The sequence below is a fragment of the Pelodiscus sinensis genome, unplaced genomic scaffold, assembly GCF_049634645.1.
Source record: "Pelodiscus sinensis isolate JC-2024 unplaced genomic scaffold, ASM4963464v1 ctg65, whole genome shotgun sequence".
Classification (NCBI taxonomy): Eukaryota; Metazoa; Chordata; order Testudines; family Trionychidae; genus Pelodiscus; species Pelodiscus sinensis.
Window position 1 is genome coordinate 474,762 of NW_027465825.1, and position 13,870 is coordinate 488,631.

Below are 13,870 nucleotides of genomic sequence, written 5' to 3' on the forward strand. Positions count from 1 at the left end.
GATGGTGGGACTCGGTGTTATTGCTTAGGGGCGGAAGATAGTACCGCGGGAGCCACTGCTGTATCTGCCGATATTTGAGGCATGATAGCATAATGTCTGGTAAAGGAGTGGTCTGATGACCATGTGGCTGCCTGATATATGGTGTCTGGCAGGTGGTCCATCAATGGTGTTAGTTCTGAGAATATGTCAAAGGTGTGATTAACAAGATGAGCTGCATAATTGGCGATGTGAAGCATTAAAGTTGCTGATGTATAGACTTTCCTTCCCAACAAGTCTAATCTCTTTGTGTCTTTGTCCGATCCTAGTTGTTTGTACTGTGGGGTCTTCGATCTCTGGTGTGCTGCGTCCACAACTAAAGAATTTGGTTGGGGATGGGTGAAAAGAAATTCCATCCCTTTAGGGGGAACAAAATATTTCCTATCAGCTTTCTTATTCATTGGAGGTGTGGACGCTGGTGTATGCCAGATGTCTTCAACAATCTCCAGAATTGGCTAGGGGAATAGCCAAGCTGGATCTGCGCTGAGATTGAAGGTTCTTAAAAAGACAATGTTGGTTGTCCTTCATCTCTTGCAGAAGTATTTCTTGACTGACCGTTTGAATAGCTCCTGAAACTGTCGGAGATTGTCTGGTAGAGAAACGTCCCTTGGGATGACAGCTTCATCCGGAGAGGATGACTCAATGGGGGACACCTCTGGTGGCTGGTCTTCAAGGTGAGTGTATTCCGGTTCCGAAGGTGGGGGAGCAGGGATGCGGTTCTCGATGTTCGTGTAGCGGGAGCCGGAGTTAGGGAACGTCTAGAAGAGGAACAGTCACAGCAGGATCATCCATGGGACCTGGACCTGTGATGATATGGGGACTTGCTGTGGGAATCATAGGTGTAGGGCTCATCGTGGTGAAACTGTGAAGCCCACTCACCGCTGGACAGATTGTAAGTAGACCTGGTATGCTCCCAATGATGACCATGCGGGGAGTGCGGAGAGCAAGAGAGGCTGTAAGGGAGTATGGAGAAGGCAGGCGAGATGGACCAGCGATGGTGGTGGTATCTCGTATGGAGAGGGTCCGAGTCGAGGAAGGGAGATGATAAGCGCCGCAGAGTCCGGTGACAGGCTTGCCGGCTGCTGCGGTAAGGTGGGGAGTGCAGTGCCGAGGGCGGTGCCAGTGGGTATAAGGACGGTGCCGGTGAGAAGTGGAGCGAGGGAGAACGGCTCCAAGATGGAGGAATCTGCGGCGTCAGCCTATCTGTGCCACTTCTAGCCTGGTGCGGTGCCAGTGCCGGTGCCGGCTGTGCTTGCTCTGGTGCTGCTGCAGGTGGCAGTGCCGGCATGGACATCAGTGCCAGTTGAATCTCCAGTGCCGGTGCGGTCCCTGGTGATGCTGTAGCTGCTGGTGCCGATGAGGCTTTCGGCGCTGCTTTTGCTGCCAGTGCCGGAGGGTTGGGCCCAGGCGGAGCCAAAGCAACCCTTGTTGCAGCATAGTGTGCTGCGTGCCCCGTCTTCACCGGTTTAAGTGCTGCTGCTGATTTGGAGTGCAGTTTTGCCGTGCTGGAGGTCCCCGGCTTGTCTCCGGAGCTAATTCTGCCTTGATGGACTGCTGGCAGAGATCTAGTCGGAGACGCTCACGGTCTCTTGGGCGAAGCTGCTGGAGGAGAAGCAGCCCTGCGTTTTGCAGGCTGGTTCTCGGAGACGGGAGCAGGATGCAGTGGCTGCAGGGCTTTATCAAAAAGAAGCATCCGCAGTCTCTGTCTCTCCTGGCTCTTGCGGTGAGCTTACTGCAATACTGGCACTTCTGGGGAACATGGGCTTCTCCAAGACATCTTATGCAGGATGGGTGACCATCCGAGCAGGCATTGCCTCCTGACAAGTATCACATTTTTTGAATCCAGGCGACGGCGGCATGGTGAGTAGTATGCTGTAGCAGGCGGCTTTTTTTTTAAAACAAGTCATAGGGGATAGAGAACTATGTACAACTGTGGAAGAGAGGAAGAACGGGGTACTGAACTTGGGAGTAAAATTATCTACTAATCTACAACAAATTCGTCTGTCTCTTTCTTTTTTTTTTGTAAACGAGGAGAAGGAATAAAAACGGGAGAGAGGGAGGCAAGAACTAGGTACAGGGTAATCTAGGATGAGTCAGTGAGGAGAAGAGTGCGGGAGCCGGACCATGCATTCAGTCAAAAGAGCGCGAACGCCGTGAGACACCACGGCGCAGGCGCAGTCCGGCGGGGTACTGCTTCTGGAAAAATCTCTGTTCTGTGGTGCTGAGGCAAGCCCAGCACCAACGGTGGAGCACCCATAGGGACATCCTCGAAGAAAAAGGGACAGAATCTGTGAGTAAAGGTATGTTTTTGGCTTCTTGTCACTGGATGGTTGGGAAGGTCGGGCAGATCCTCGACCAATTCCTCAAATCTGCTGTTTGGTGCTGTGGGATCCCAAGGAGTGTGCTTAAGGTGGGCACTTCCTCTGAGGTCACTGTTTGGATCGGTTGTAATCGTATGGTCTCTGCTGAGGGCAGTTGTAATAATCGTCCCTATTTCTGTTGTAAGGAGCATATCTCTTTTGTCAGCACGGTGGCGTGTACGTGCCCAGGAGGCGCAGTGTGGGAATTCTTACTACTGTGCAGTATCTCATCCATGTTTGCTGCAAACAGCTTTTGTTTATTGAAAGGAAGTTCCTCCACTTTCAACTGTAGTTCCTTCGGTACCCCTGCTGCATGTAACCATGAGGCTCTTCTCATCACCATCGCTGTGGCTGTTATTCTAGCCGCTATATCAGCCACATCAATGGATGCTAGTGAAGCGGTATGGGTGATAGTATGACCTTTGTGGATGATCGCTCTGAGAATAGGCCTCTTGGATTCAGGTAGGTGTTCCATGAATTCAGCCAACTTCGAGTAGTTGTCAAAGTCATGGTTGGCCAGCAGTGCTGAATAATTTGCTATTCTGAGCTGTAGTGTGGCTAAGGAGTAAGTCTTCTTGCCGAATGTGTCTTACTTTTTGTATTCTTTGTCATTAGTTGCACATTTGGTTTGCGGAGCCTTGGAGTGTTGGCTTGCTGCATCCACCACCAAGGAGTTAGGCTGGAAGTGGGAAAAAATAAATCCATATCCTTAGGGGGAACAAAGTACTTTCTGTCCACTTTCTTGCAGGTTGGTTGGATGGAGGCGGGTGTCCTCCAAATGTCATCTGACACCTCCATTACTGCCTCACCAATGGGAAGAGCTATCTTTCCCTGAGATGGTGGGCGAATGTTCTTCAAGAGGCTTTGTTGTTTCTCTTTTACTTCTTGGAGGTGTACCTCCTGACTAATGGCTACTCTTTTAAAAAGTTCCTGGAATTGTCTGAGGTCATTCGCAGAGCTCGATGTTTCAGGTACCACAGCGTCATTGGAGGATGGTGACGCATTATCCTCCGTCGGCTACTCTTGTATGACACTTTCTTTGTTGATGCTCTGGCCCTCCTCCTCCTCCTCCTCCATCGAAGGTGGGAGGATAAGAGGTCGAGAGGCTGGTGGGAGACCCCTAGCTGAAACCATTGCGCCCTGTGGGCTGTGTCTGCATGGCTCCAAATAGTCCCATGGTGTCCACCTGGAGGGTAAGCAGGGAGGAGGGCATTGCCATTCTGGATACCAGGAAGGATAACAATGTCTTTCATGAAAGTAACAGAGAAATAGCCGTGTTAATCTGATCTTGGTAAAACAAAAAAAGTCATGTTAGTCTTTAATGTGCTACATGAGATGTCTTTCGTGGTATTGCTGAAATTGACGATCTACAGTTGGGGATGAGGGTTGGGAGGAGAAGACATATCAATGGATGCTAGTAAAGTGGTATCTGCTCAGCTTCATTAACTGCGGCATTCCCGTGTCAGAGGGGGTCTAGCTCGATGTGGTGAACCTGGAGAGTCCAGCTGTTGTGGCAGACCCCTCAAGGGTGGGAGGGGGGGAAGAACTCAGATGACTAGTAAAGGTTCCATCTGTCACAGGGAAACTGGCTTCATTCTGCGCTGTAGCACTCTGTTGCTTTAAAGCCTCTGGTGGTGAGGGGCTTTCTCCCCATGATGGCTTTGGAGGAGGCGATGCTGGAGCTCTGTGGATCTGCTTGGCAGGCGGTTCCGCGTTCCCTCGCAGCACCAAATGTTGTGGTGCCAGCTGCCTTGGTGCTGTTCTGTGGAGGCCCAGGAGAACAATTTTTTTCCATCCTCCTTGTAACACCCTGTGACAGGGCGCCTGCCCTGCACTGGCCCTTTAAGACCAGGACTCAGGCCCTGAGCTGGGGCTAGAACCGAAGAGGCCAGCTGAAGCTGTTTGGGCTAGGGAGAGCCCAGCTGGCAACTATCTAGGACAGCACAATTGGCTTGTGGAAGCCAGCTGAAACCACTAGGGCGAGTGTGAGCCCAGCTGGCAACTATCTAGGACAGCACAATTGGCTTGTGGAAGCCAGCTGAAACCACTAGGGCGAGTGTGAGCCCAGCTGGCAACTATCTAGGACAGCACAATTGGCTTGTAGAAGCCAGCTGTAATCATTAGGGCGAGTGTGAGCCCAGCTGGCAGGTGTTTATAGAGAAGCACAGGTTGCTTAGAGGGGGGAGCCAGTGGAGGGCTGATTGCAGAGGAAGCAGGAGCTCCTTGGAGGGAGACAAGCTGGGGATAGCCAGCAAAGGCTAGAAGCGGGCCAGCCAAGACTCCCCTTGGCTAGAGGCTGGTGGCAAAGCCTCTGGTTTGAGGGCCCATCATGAGGCCGACTAGGTAAGCAGCGCCATTGTGACAAATGCCAATGATGAGCAACCCATAGAGACTGTAACTTGCCCTGAGAGGGGCTATATGAGGACAGTCAGGGGGCACTGAGGCACAGTGGGGGGCTTGTGCCCCTGACACACCCCTTTAGATAATTAAAAACTGCTATAATGCCCCCTCTCAGTTTTCTCTTTTCTAAACTAAACAATCCCAGTTCTTTCAGTCTTCCCTCAGAGCTCATGTTTTCTAGGCCTTTAATCATTTTTGTTGCTCTTCTTTGGATCTTCTCCAATTTTTCCACATCTTTCTTGAAATGTGGTATCCAGAACTAGACACAATACTCCAATTGAGGCCTATTCAGCACAGAGTAGAGCGGAAGAATGACTTCTCTTGTCTTGCTCACAACACTCCTGTTAATACATCCTAGAATCATGTTTGCTTTTATTGTAACAGTGTCACACTGGTGACTTATATTTAGCTTGTGGTCCACTATGACCCCCTAGATCTCTTTCTGTAGTACTCCTTCCTAGATAGTCCCTGACCATTCTGTAGCATTCTGCAGCAGAGGAGGTTTAGGCTGGACATCAGGAAAGGCTTTCTGCCTGTCAGGGTGGTTAAACACTGGAATAAATTGTTTAGGGGGGTTGTGGAATCTCCATCACTGGAGATATTTAAGAGCAGGTTAGATAGACACATGTCAGGGACGATCTAGACAGTGCTTGGTCCTGCCATGAGGACAGGGGACTGGACTTGATGACTTCTTAAGGTCCCTTCCAGTTCTAAAGTTCTATGATTCTATGATCTGCAAACTTAATAACTGTACTCTCTATGCCATCGTCTAAATTAGTATTTCCCAATCTTATTTGGCCATGGAACCCTTTTAAACTCAAAAGAATTTTGAGGAACCCTTAATACAGTGGTGCACCAGCTGGGCCCAAGGTAGCCAGGGAAAAAAGTGTTGAGCAAAAAAAAAAAAGGGGGGGGGGAAGAGACCTGGGGCCAAAATGCGGTCACGGGCTTCCGGATCAAGTGGGCTTCTGGATCAAAGCGCCACAACACCCCAGGAAGACAGCCACTGATTGTGCACCACAGCCCTAGTAACAGTCTGGTAGATGAAGCTGAAAAAGTAAAAAGTAGACCACGAATAAGTAGGATAATAATGCCAGGAGAGAGGGTAGAAGAGGAGTCTTGGGTGTATGGCCAGGAAGGAGGGTACAGGAGGTATCTTGGGGCAGGGTGTCTGGTCAGGAGGGAGTGTACAGGAGAGGTTTTGGGGCAGGGTGTCAGAGCACACTGGGAATACGGGTTCTTGGTGGGGGGAGGGGAGTGAGGGGTACTTGGGTGCAGGGTCTGGGCATGAGGGTGATGCTTACCTGGCCTGGCATCCTGCTGCAGCAGTGAAAGCCTCCAGGCAGCACACTCTTGTTCCTTGGGGAGGGGGCGGAGCTCAGTCTCCCCCCCCCCCCCACACCACATGCAGTGGGGAATCCAGAGCAGCTGCACCAGGTCAGGCTTCCTGCTGGCAGGGCGTGTGTGGGAGGGGGGGGAGAGTGTAGAAACCCCAACCTTCCCTGCCAGACCAAACTCGTCCACTTCCCCAGCAGGCTGGGGAGGGGTGTGGGGGGGGAGAGAGCAGCAGTGCATGGGGGGCAGCAAGCCCGAGTGCACCTTGGGTGGGCGGGAAGCAGAGCCCGAGGGCGCTCCGGGGGGGGGGGGGAGGGGACAGCAGAGCCCAAGCCAAGTTCTGTGTAGGTGGCAGTTTAAAAACGCCGAGATCCGAGCACAGCTACTTGGGGCCTCAGACCCAGCCACCCCTTCCCATCCCAGCAGCAGCAGCCACTGTAAAAGCTGCCACCTGCACACGTGGAGGAGGAGGAGGCTGAGTGGCACCAGAGCCGCTGTGCAACAGGGGCAATCCTGCGGGGTGGAGAGAGGGCTGCGCCGTGCGCGATGGTGGGGCAACTGCAGTGGGTGGTGGAGCAGCCAGAGCCACGTGCTGCCAGAAGCCCGCCCCCTCCAGCAAAGCTCCAATGGGAGCTGCCTACTGGCTCTGAAGAGGGCGGGGGAGTAGAATTTTTTCAAGGATCCCTTAGATTCACTTTGTAGAACCCCGGAGTTCCGCAGAGCACCATTTGGGAAACACTGCTCTAAATCATTGATGAAGATATTGAACAGTACCAGTCCCAAAACAGACCCCGGTGGAGTCCCACTTGTTATGCCCTACAAGCATGATTGTGAACCATGAATAACTACTTTCTGAGAATGTTATCTAGCTAGTTATGCACCCACCCTATAGTAGCTGCACCTAGGTTGTATTTCCCTAGTTTATTCATAAGAAGGTCATGCAAGGCCCTATCAAATGCTTTACTAAAGTTTAGGTATACCACGTCTACCACTTCTCCCTTAACCATAAGACTTGTTATCCTATCAAAGAAAACTATCAGATTGGTTTGACATGATTTGTTCATTACAAATGCATGTTGGCTGTTACCTATCATCTTATTAATTTCCAGCTTCCATGACTTTTCAAAGATGATAGCTAAAGGCTCAGATATCACCTCTTTCAGCTTCTTTAATATTCTAAGATGCATTTCATCAGGCCCTTGTGACTTGAAGACATCTAACTTTTCTAAGCAATTTATAATTTGTTCTTTTTAATTTTAACTTCTAAACCTACCCCATTTCCACAAGCATTCACTATGTTAATCTTCTTGACATAAACTGAAACAAAGAAGTCGTTAAGCATATCTGCCATTTCCAAGTTTCCTGTTATTGTTTCTCCCTCTTCACTGAGCAATGGGCCTACCCTGTCCTTGGGCTTTCTTTTGCTTCTATATATTTGTAGAATGTCTTCTTGTTATCCTTTATGTCTCTAGCTAGATTTAGTCATTGTGGTTAGTTCTCGGAAAACATCAGCTCAATAAGCCATAGCAGTCAGAAAAGCAAATAGAATGATAGGAATCACTAAAAAGGGGATTGAGAATAAGACAGAGAACATCTTATTGCCTCTATATAAATCCCTGGTACACCCACATCCTGAATACTGCATGTAGATATGTTTGCCTCATCTCAAGAAAGATATCTTGGTACTGGAAAAAGTTCAAAATAGGGCAACAAAAATGATTAGGGATTTAGAACGATTGCCATACGAGGAGAGAGTAATAAAATTGGGACTTTTCATTTACGGGGAAAAAAAGGGGACTAAGGGGGGGGATATAATAGAAGTCTCTAAAATCATGGCCAGTGTGAAGAAAGTAAATAAGAAGTTATTTATTTGCTCCCATAACACAAGAACTAGAGGGTTACCAAATAAAATTTGTTTTAAATCTGCTGTTTATTAAAGGAAGTTTTTCTTCACACAATGCAGTCAACCTGTGGAACTCCTTGCCAGAGGATGTTGTGAAGACCAGAACTTAAACAAGGTTCAAAAAAGAACCAGTTAAATTCATGGAGAATAGGTCCATCAATAGCTATTAGCCAGGATGGGTAGGAGTGGTATCTCTAGCCTCTGTTTGTCAGAAGCTGGGAATGGGTAACAAGGGAAGGATTACTTGATGATTACCTGTTCTACTTGTTCTGTTCACCCCCTCCGGGGCATATGGCATTGGCTACTGTCAGAAGACAGTATACTGGGCTAGATGGACCTTTGGTCTGATCCAGTATGGCTGTTCTTATGTTCTTATTCTTTGTTCCTACATGTATACATTGACCTTTACCTGTAGTAAAATGCATATCTTTTGTTTGTGCTCAACTTGCCAAGTGGATCACTCTCAGAATCAGAGACTTGTTTTCCTCATTATTTATCACTCACCCAGACTAGGAATGGTTGCTTTATCTCAGTGGAGCTGGGAATCCCCCTTTCCAACAATGTAAATAATTTGTTTCTAGCATCTGTGTTGTTCAGCATTATTTCAGATAATTTTTAGAGTTTTCTGAAATGTATTAGTATTTTTTCTCTCCATTTAAGGCATGAAGAGTTAAACCTTGTTTGAGGTGTACAAAAACAGTAACTTTTTTAAAACAAAAAAGCACTGTAAGCATTTCTAATATCATATTGGGAAATGTGATGGTATAGTATATGTTATCAAAGTCTTAGTGATTATTGGTACTTGTTTTGAAGGTATTGAAAATCCATGCTAATCCCGTACTCCTGCCAGGAAGTCCTCTCTTATCCCACACCATACTGAAATACCACCAAAAGCAGACATGTTAAGATAGATGTAACTGTCCATTATAGGAGACATTCAAAGACAGAGGTTAGTAAAAACAGAGATGGTTCTTTACTTGGTTTCATAGTTCCAGATGCGGACAGATCTGTCTAGGGAACAGGTAGCAACGAGGGGTTTACGGATACAGGTGTCCAGTCCAGTGATGGCAGCAGAATGTAATGGGAAGTTCAGATATTCAAAGTGAGCTGGTTCCGCCTAGAGAAGTATCACAAATCATTAAACGGTCAGAAAAAAATATATTGGCTTAGACAATAAGAAAAGGACAACAATAAACCTCAGTGCATGGAATTGGGGAGAGGTATCTTATGCGGTTCTAGACTAAAAAAGCACCAGAAAGTTAAAATAGGGAACAATGGTGTTAGATGCAGTCTTGTTTGGCATCTTTACTGATCTGGACAAGTGATGGGATTCATATACAATACTAAATTGTGAAGACTGTGCCCATCAGCAAGAACAGAAAACCACCACATCACGACCTAAAAAGACGTGAACAATGACAAAAATGAGATCTGACTTGGAAGATGGCAGTTAATACTCATAACGGAAAAATAATCAGAAAAGCAGATACTGAATGGGAAGTAGAAACTTAGGAAGCAAATTAGATAGGAGTTGGCGGTGTGCTATAGCTGGGGGAAGAGAAGAGAAAAAGCCAGTGAAGTTTTGAGCTGCATACACAAAAGCATGCCATCAAGGACCAGTCCCTCTCTGAACAGATGCTCTAGTAGGACTCCCTGGAATAGGTATTAATTCCATCTAAGCATTTATCTCAGATGTATTTCCCCAGCCCAAAACAATGAGGCCTTAATTAGCTTGTAAAAGTTCTTTAGTGCAGAACTATATTCTACTGCATATTTGTGCTCAACACAAATGGATTCTGATCTTGACTAGGACCTCTATGTGGTACCATAATATGAACACTACTAATTCCAAATATAATAAGCATGGGACAGAGTCTCAACTTTAACATCGTACTGAAGATTTTTGCATATTAAATTTATTAAACATATACACAACTACAAGGCTGGGATGGGTTCAGCATCTCACTGGTAGATTTTACAAAAACCTGCTAAAGAAAATGACACTGGAAATCAAGTGCCTTGCTTATATCTCATTTACTAACTATTGTGCTTAAGGACTGGTAATCAGCCTGAACTTACCTTAATTATGTCACTTGAGGACATGGTAAAGATGTAGAGTTGATTTTTACTTGTGCTAATGAGTAGCGTTTCCTCTGACGGGCTAAAACACATGCACGTAACATCCTGCTTATCTGACTGATTTGGGTCACTGCTGCGCTGATCCTGGGGAATCTATGAAAAATCAGTCCCATTACTATTTCAAATCTCAGTATTCCGCATAGCACCCACACTTGCAGTGTAATTCTGCTTTGGTAGGGATATGCTTAGAAATCAACAGATGCCAAGGAAGTAAATACCTTACCTACACAAAGACAGCAATACAGATAAGGTAACCCAGCTGGAATTTTCCATCTTTAATGGCTATAATTAGAGCCTTGCAAATCCATGGATATCTGCAGGTATCTGAATCCGTGGATGTGGATAGCCGCAGCTCATTTTTGCGGATATGGATGCGGATGCAAATTTTGTATCTAGAACCCTGCAAATCTGTGAGATCTGCTTTATATCCACTGGTATCTGCATCTGTGGATGTCAGTGCGTATATCTGCAGCTCATTTTTTGCATATTCAGATGCAAATGTGGACACAAATTCTATATCTGCACAGGACTCTAGCTATAATTTAGGAACATATTTTCAACATTTGTCTTACCATATGTGTTACGTATCAAAATGGCAACAAAAGAACACTAAACAAAGTCAAGCACTCAGGTGATGAAGTGGCAGAATTATGGTTGGTCCATGAAAGAACAATTCCATACCATTCAGTACTCGTGGTCCTTTGAGATGTATTTTCCACATCTTAGTGATCATGTACCCAGTCGTTTTCAGCAGTGGGTCCATGGTCCCTTGGGGAGCCACCAAGCAGGACCTGCATTAGACTTGATGTGGCCCAGAACAGAAAGCCAAGCCCCACTGCACGGGGCCGAAGCCAGAACCCTGGGCCATATCACCTGGAGCTAAAGCAGAAGCCCAAGAAATTTAGCTTTGTAGTGCCCGCCTGCAGCATGCAGCCCTAGATAATTGCCCTGCTTGCTACCCTTTAATGCTAGCCCTGGTTTTTGTGGTACAGGTGAGACATGGAGTTTTTGTAGTATGTTGGGGAGGTCTCAGAAAGCCAAAGATTGAGAACCCCTGTTGTGCACCTTATGCATAGATCCTTTTGGCCAGCAGTGATCATAGGGGCTGCACCTGTACCCTAGTTCTCCCATACCCAAAGTTATTAAGGGTAGGGTGGGCACAACCAGATCCATCATCACTACAAAAGCGGCGAGGAGTCCTGTGGCACCTTATAGACTAACTGAAGTGTAGGAGCATAAGCTTTCGTGGGCAAAGACCCACTTCGTCAGATGCATCTAACAAAGTGGGTCTTTGCCCACAAAAGCTTATGCTCCAACACTTCTGTTAGTCTATAAGGTGCCACATGACTCCTTGCCATTTTTGCAGATTCAAACTAACACGGCTACCCCTCTGATAATCATCACTACAGATGACCAAGGTTAAGGCTCTGTGGTAGGGAGAAGGAAGTCTGCCATTTCTTCTTTGTCTTCTATTGTCCACATAGATTTCACTTTTGGTGACTTTTAAGCCGTCATCAGTTTGCTTGAAGGTAGTATGACTCTGGTAGCCAGGTGCCAGCTCTTTCAAGACTGCAGGAATTAGTTAAGAATTGACAGACTGCTAGTTGGAAACCAGACCAGTTCACCTATATGTTAGTTTTGCTCAAAATAGATACTAGTGTTATAAGAATATAAAGTTGAGATGGACTCTGACCAAAAGGGTATAAAAAAGTGCAGTGGAAGGCAAATACATAAGCCTCAGTACGAACAGGTCCCTGTTCCCTGGTGTAGCCAGACAGTACCCCCTCCCCTCCCTCCAGTCACATCCATCTTATTTGCTTCTCTGAGGTTCCTGAAGCATACAGGGCAGAGAAGGAGCAATAAAATCAGGATATGCGGGCTCCTCTGACCCTGAGTAAGCTGAAAACATAGATATGAGGAGAACAATTAAGCAATAAGCTGACCTCCAGGCTGCAAGAACTGCCCTGGCTGGCACCTATGTTGATACGATCACACACAGTTGTCCCTGGGAGAGGAATCTCCCACTGAGAAAAGAATGCCCAGTACTTCCAATTTAGTTATCTCTCTTACAAGTGTAAATTAAGTTCACAACTCCCTTGTAAGAACTGGTGTCACAAAAGACAGACCAGCACCATTTGGCATCACAGATAAGAAAGAGAAATACGTGACCCCATGGGTATAAAGATGGGTCCAGCAGCACACTCACTTTGAGTGTCAATCTACTATCTATCTGCTGGTCGGGTTAGGTGATTGACCTCCCGAGGTTCCACAGGGACACCCACCTCGTATTCGTCTTTCCGAGGAATTGAGGGACCGATCCTGGCCTGACACGCTGGGACCGAGCGACGCAGAAGGGGGTAAAAATTGTACCTGGATATGGTCCTTTGTCTTAAGTGTACACATAGACTTAGAGCTCTTTAAAGATTAAGCTGTTACTTGGTACCATTATATCTATTTTTCTATCTTTATCTTCTTTGTAACCATTTTTAAGATCTATATTTGCTAGCAGTTAAGAAATAGAGCAATAGCCATTGTAACCATATGATTTATAAGCTTCTTTAATAAACCAGTAACTGTTTAAGCTTTAACCTGACTTCTTCAGTTGCTGTAATAGAACCAAGCACAATTTAAAAGAACTTCAGCCGGTCATAAGGGACAGGTATAGGAAGAGCTTGGGCGTTTTGGATCGTGTCACTCCCAGGTGACAGATCCGTTGGAGCATCTCTCAGTCTTCCCTAGACTGCCCGCTGAGAAGGAATCCTGTATCCTAGCAGCTGAAATCTGAGATGTAATAAGTTCTCCCTATAAACTCGGGGCGTCTGTCAGCCTGTTGGCTGCCCTCCGCGATGGGACCCCGGTCCTAGCGGCAAAGACACAGACATTAAACCTTTTCTCGGTCGGTCACACACACACACACACACACACTGCCCTGACCGTCGGCTGACACCTGGGGAATCAAAAAAAGGCTACTTTGGGCTAATCAAAGCACCTGACATCAATTAAACTGCAAAAGGATCAGTTAATACCAAGGGCAGTTGGTGCAACTGGGGCTGGAGGAGGCAGGCCCCAGCCCTGCCTACAGGCCCACCCCCCACAGGGAGGAAGAGAGACTGGAGGGGAACAGTCTCTTTCCCTTCCTGTAAGGGAGTGCATGAGCATGCCCCAACCTCCCGGGCCCCTAGAGCAAAGGGGGAGGGATGAGGGCACGTGGCACAGCTCCCGCCTCCCCGGCCCCTAGAGCAATGGGGGAGGGATGAGAGCACGTGGCACAGCTCCTGCCTCCCCAGCCCCTGGAGCAATGGGGGAGGGATGAGGGCACGTGGCACAGCTCCCGCCTCCCTAGCCCCTGGAGCAATGGAGGAGGGATGAGGGCACGTGGCACAGCTCCCGCCTCCCCGGCCCCTGGAGCAATGGGGGAGGGATGAGGGCACGTGGCACAGTTCCCGCCTCCCCGGCCCCTGGAGCAATGGGAGAGGGATGAGGGCACGTGGCACAGCTCCCGCCTCCCCGGCCCCTGGAGCAATGGGGGAGGGATGAGGGCACGTGGCACAGCTCCCGCCTCCCCGGCCCCTGGAGCAATGGGGGAGGGATGAGGGCACGTGGCACAGCTCCCGCCTCCCTGGCCCCTGGAGCAATGGGGGAGGGATGAGGGCACGTGGCACAGTTCCCGCCTCCCCGGCCCCTGGAGCAAAGGGGG

General features: G+C 47.9%; 1 protein-coding gene and 1 long non-coding RNA gene across 7 annotated transcripts in view; one reads left to right on the forward strand and one right to left on the reverse strand.

The window, feature by feature from the left end:
• Nucleotides 1–13,870, reverse strand: part of CFAP57 (cilia and flagella associated protein 57) — a 172,740-nt gene that overhangs the window by 97,119 nt on the left and 61,751 nt on the right. For all 6 annotated transcript variants that reach the window (XM_075914599.1, XM_075914598.1, XM_075914597.1 and 3 more), the window contains 2 exons: nucleotides 10,114–10,266; nucleotides 9,012–9,151 (listed from right to left, as the gene is read on the reverse strand). In XM_075914599.1, the coding sequence (XP_075770714.1) occupies nucleotides 9,012–9,151; nucleotides 10,114–10,266 (293 nt within the window). The remainder of the gene's footprint in view (nucleotides 1–9,011; nucleotides 9,152–10,113; nucleotides 10,267–13,870) is intronic.
• The window catches only part of LOC142823517 (uncharacterized), a 45,451-nt gene continuing 31,886 nt past the window's right edge, over nucleotides 306–13,870 (forward strand). Inside the window, exon 1 of the long non-coding RNA XR_012898724.1 lies at nucleotides 306–710. This is a non-coding gene — a long non-coding RNA (uncharacterized LOC142823517). The remainder of the gene's footprint in view (nucleotides 711–13,870) is intronic.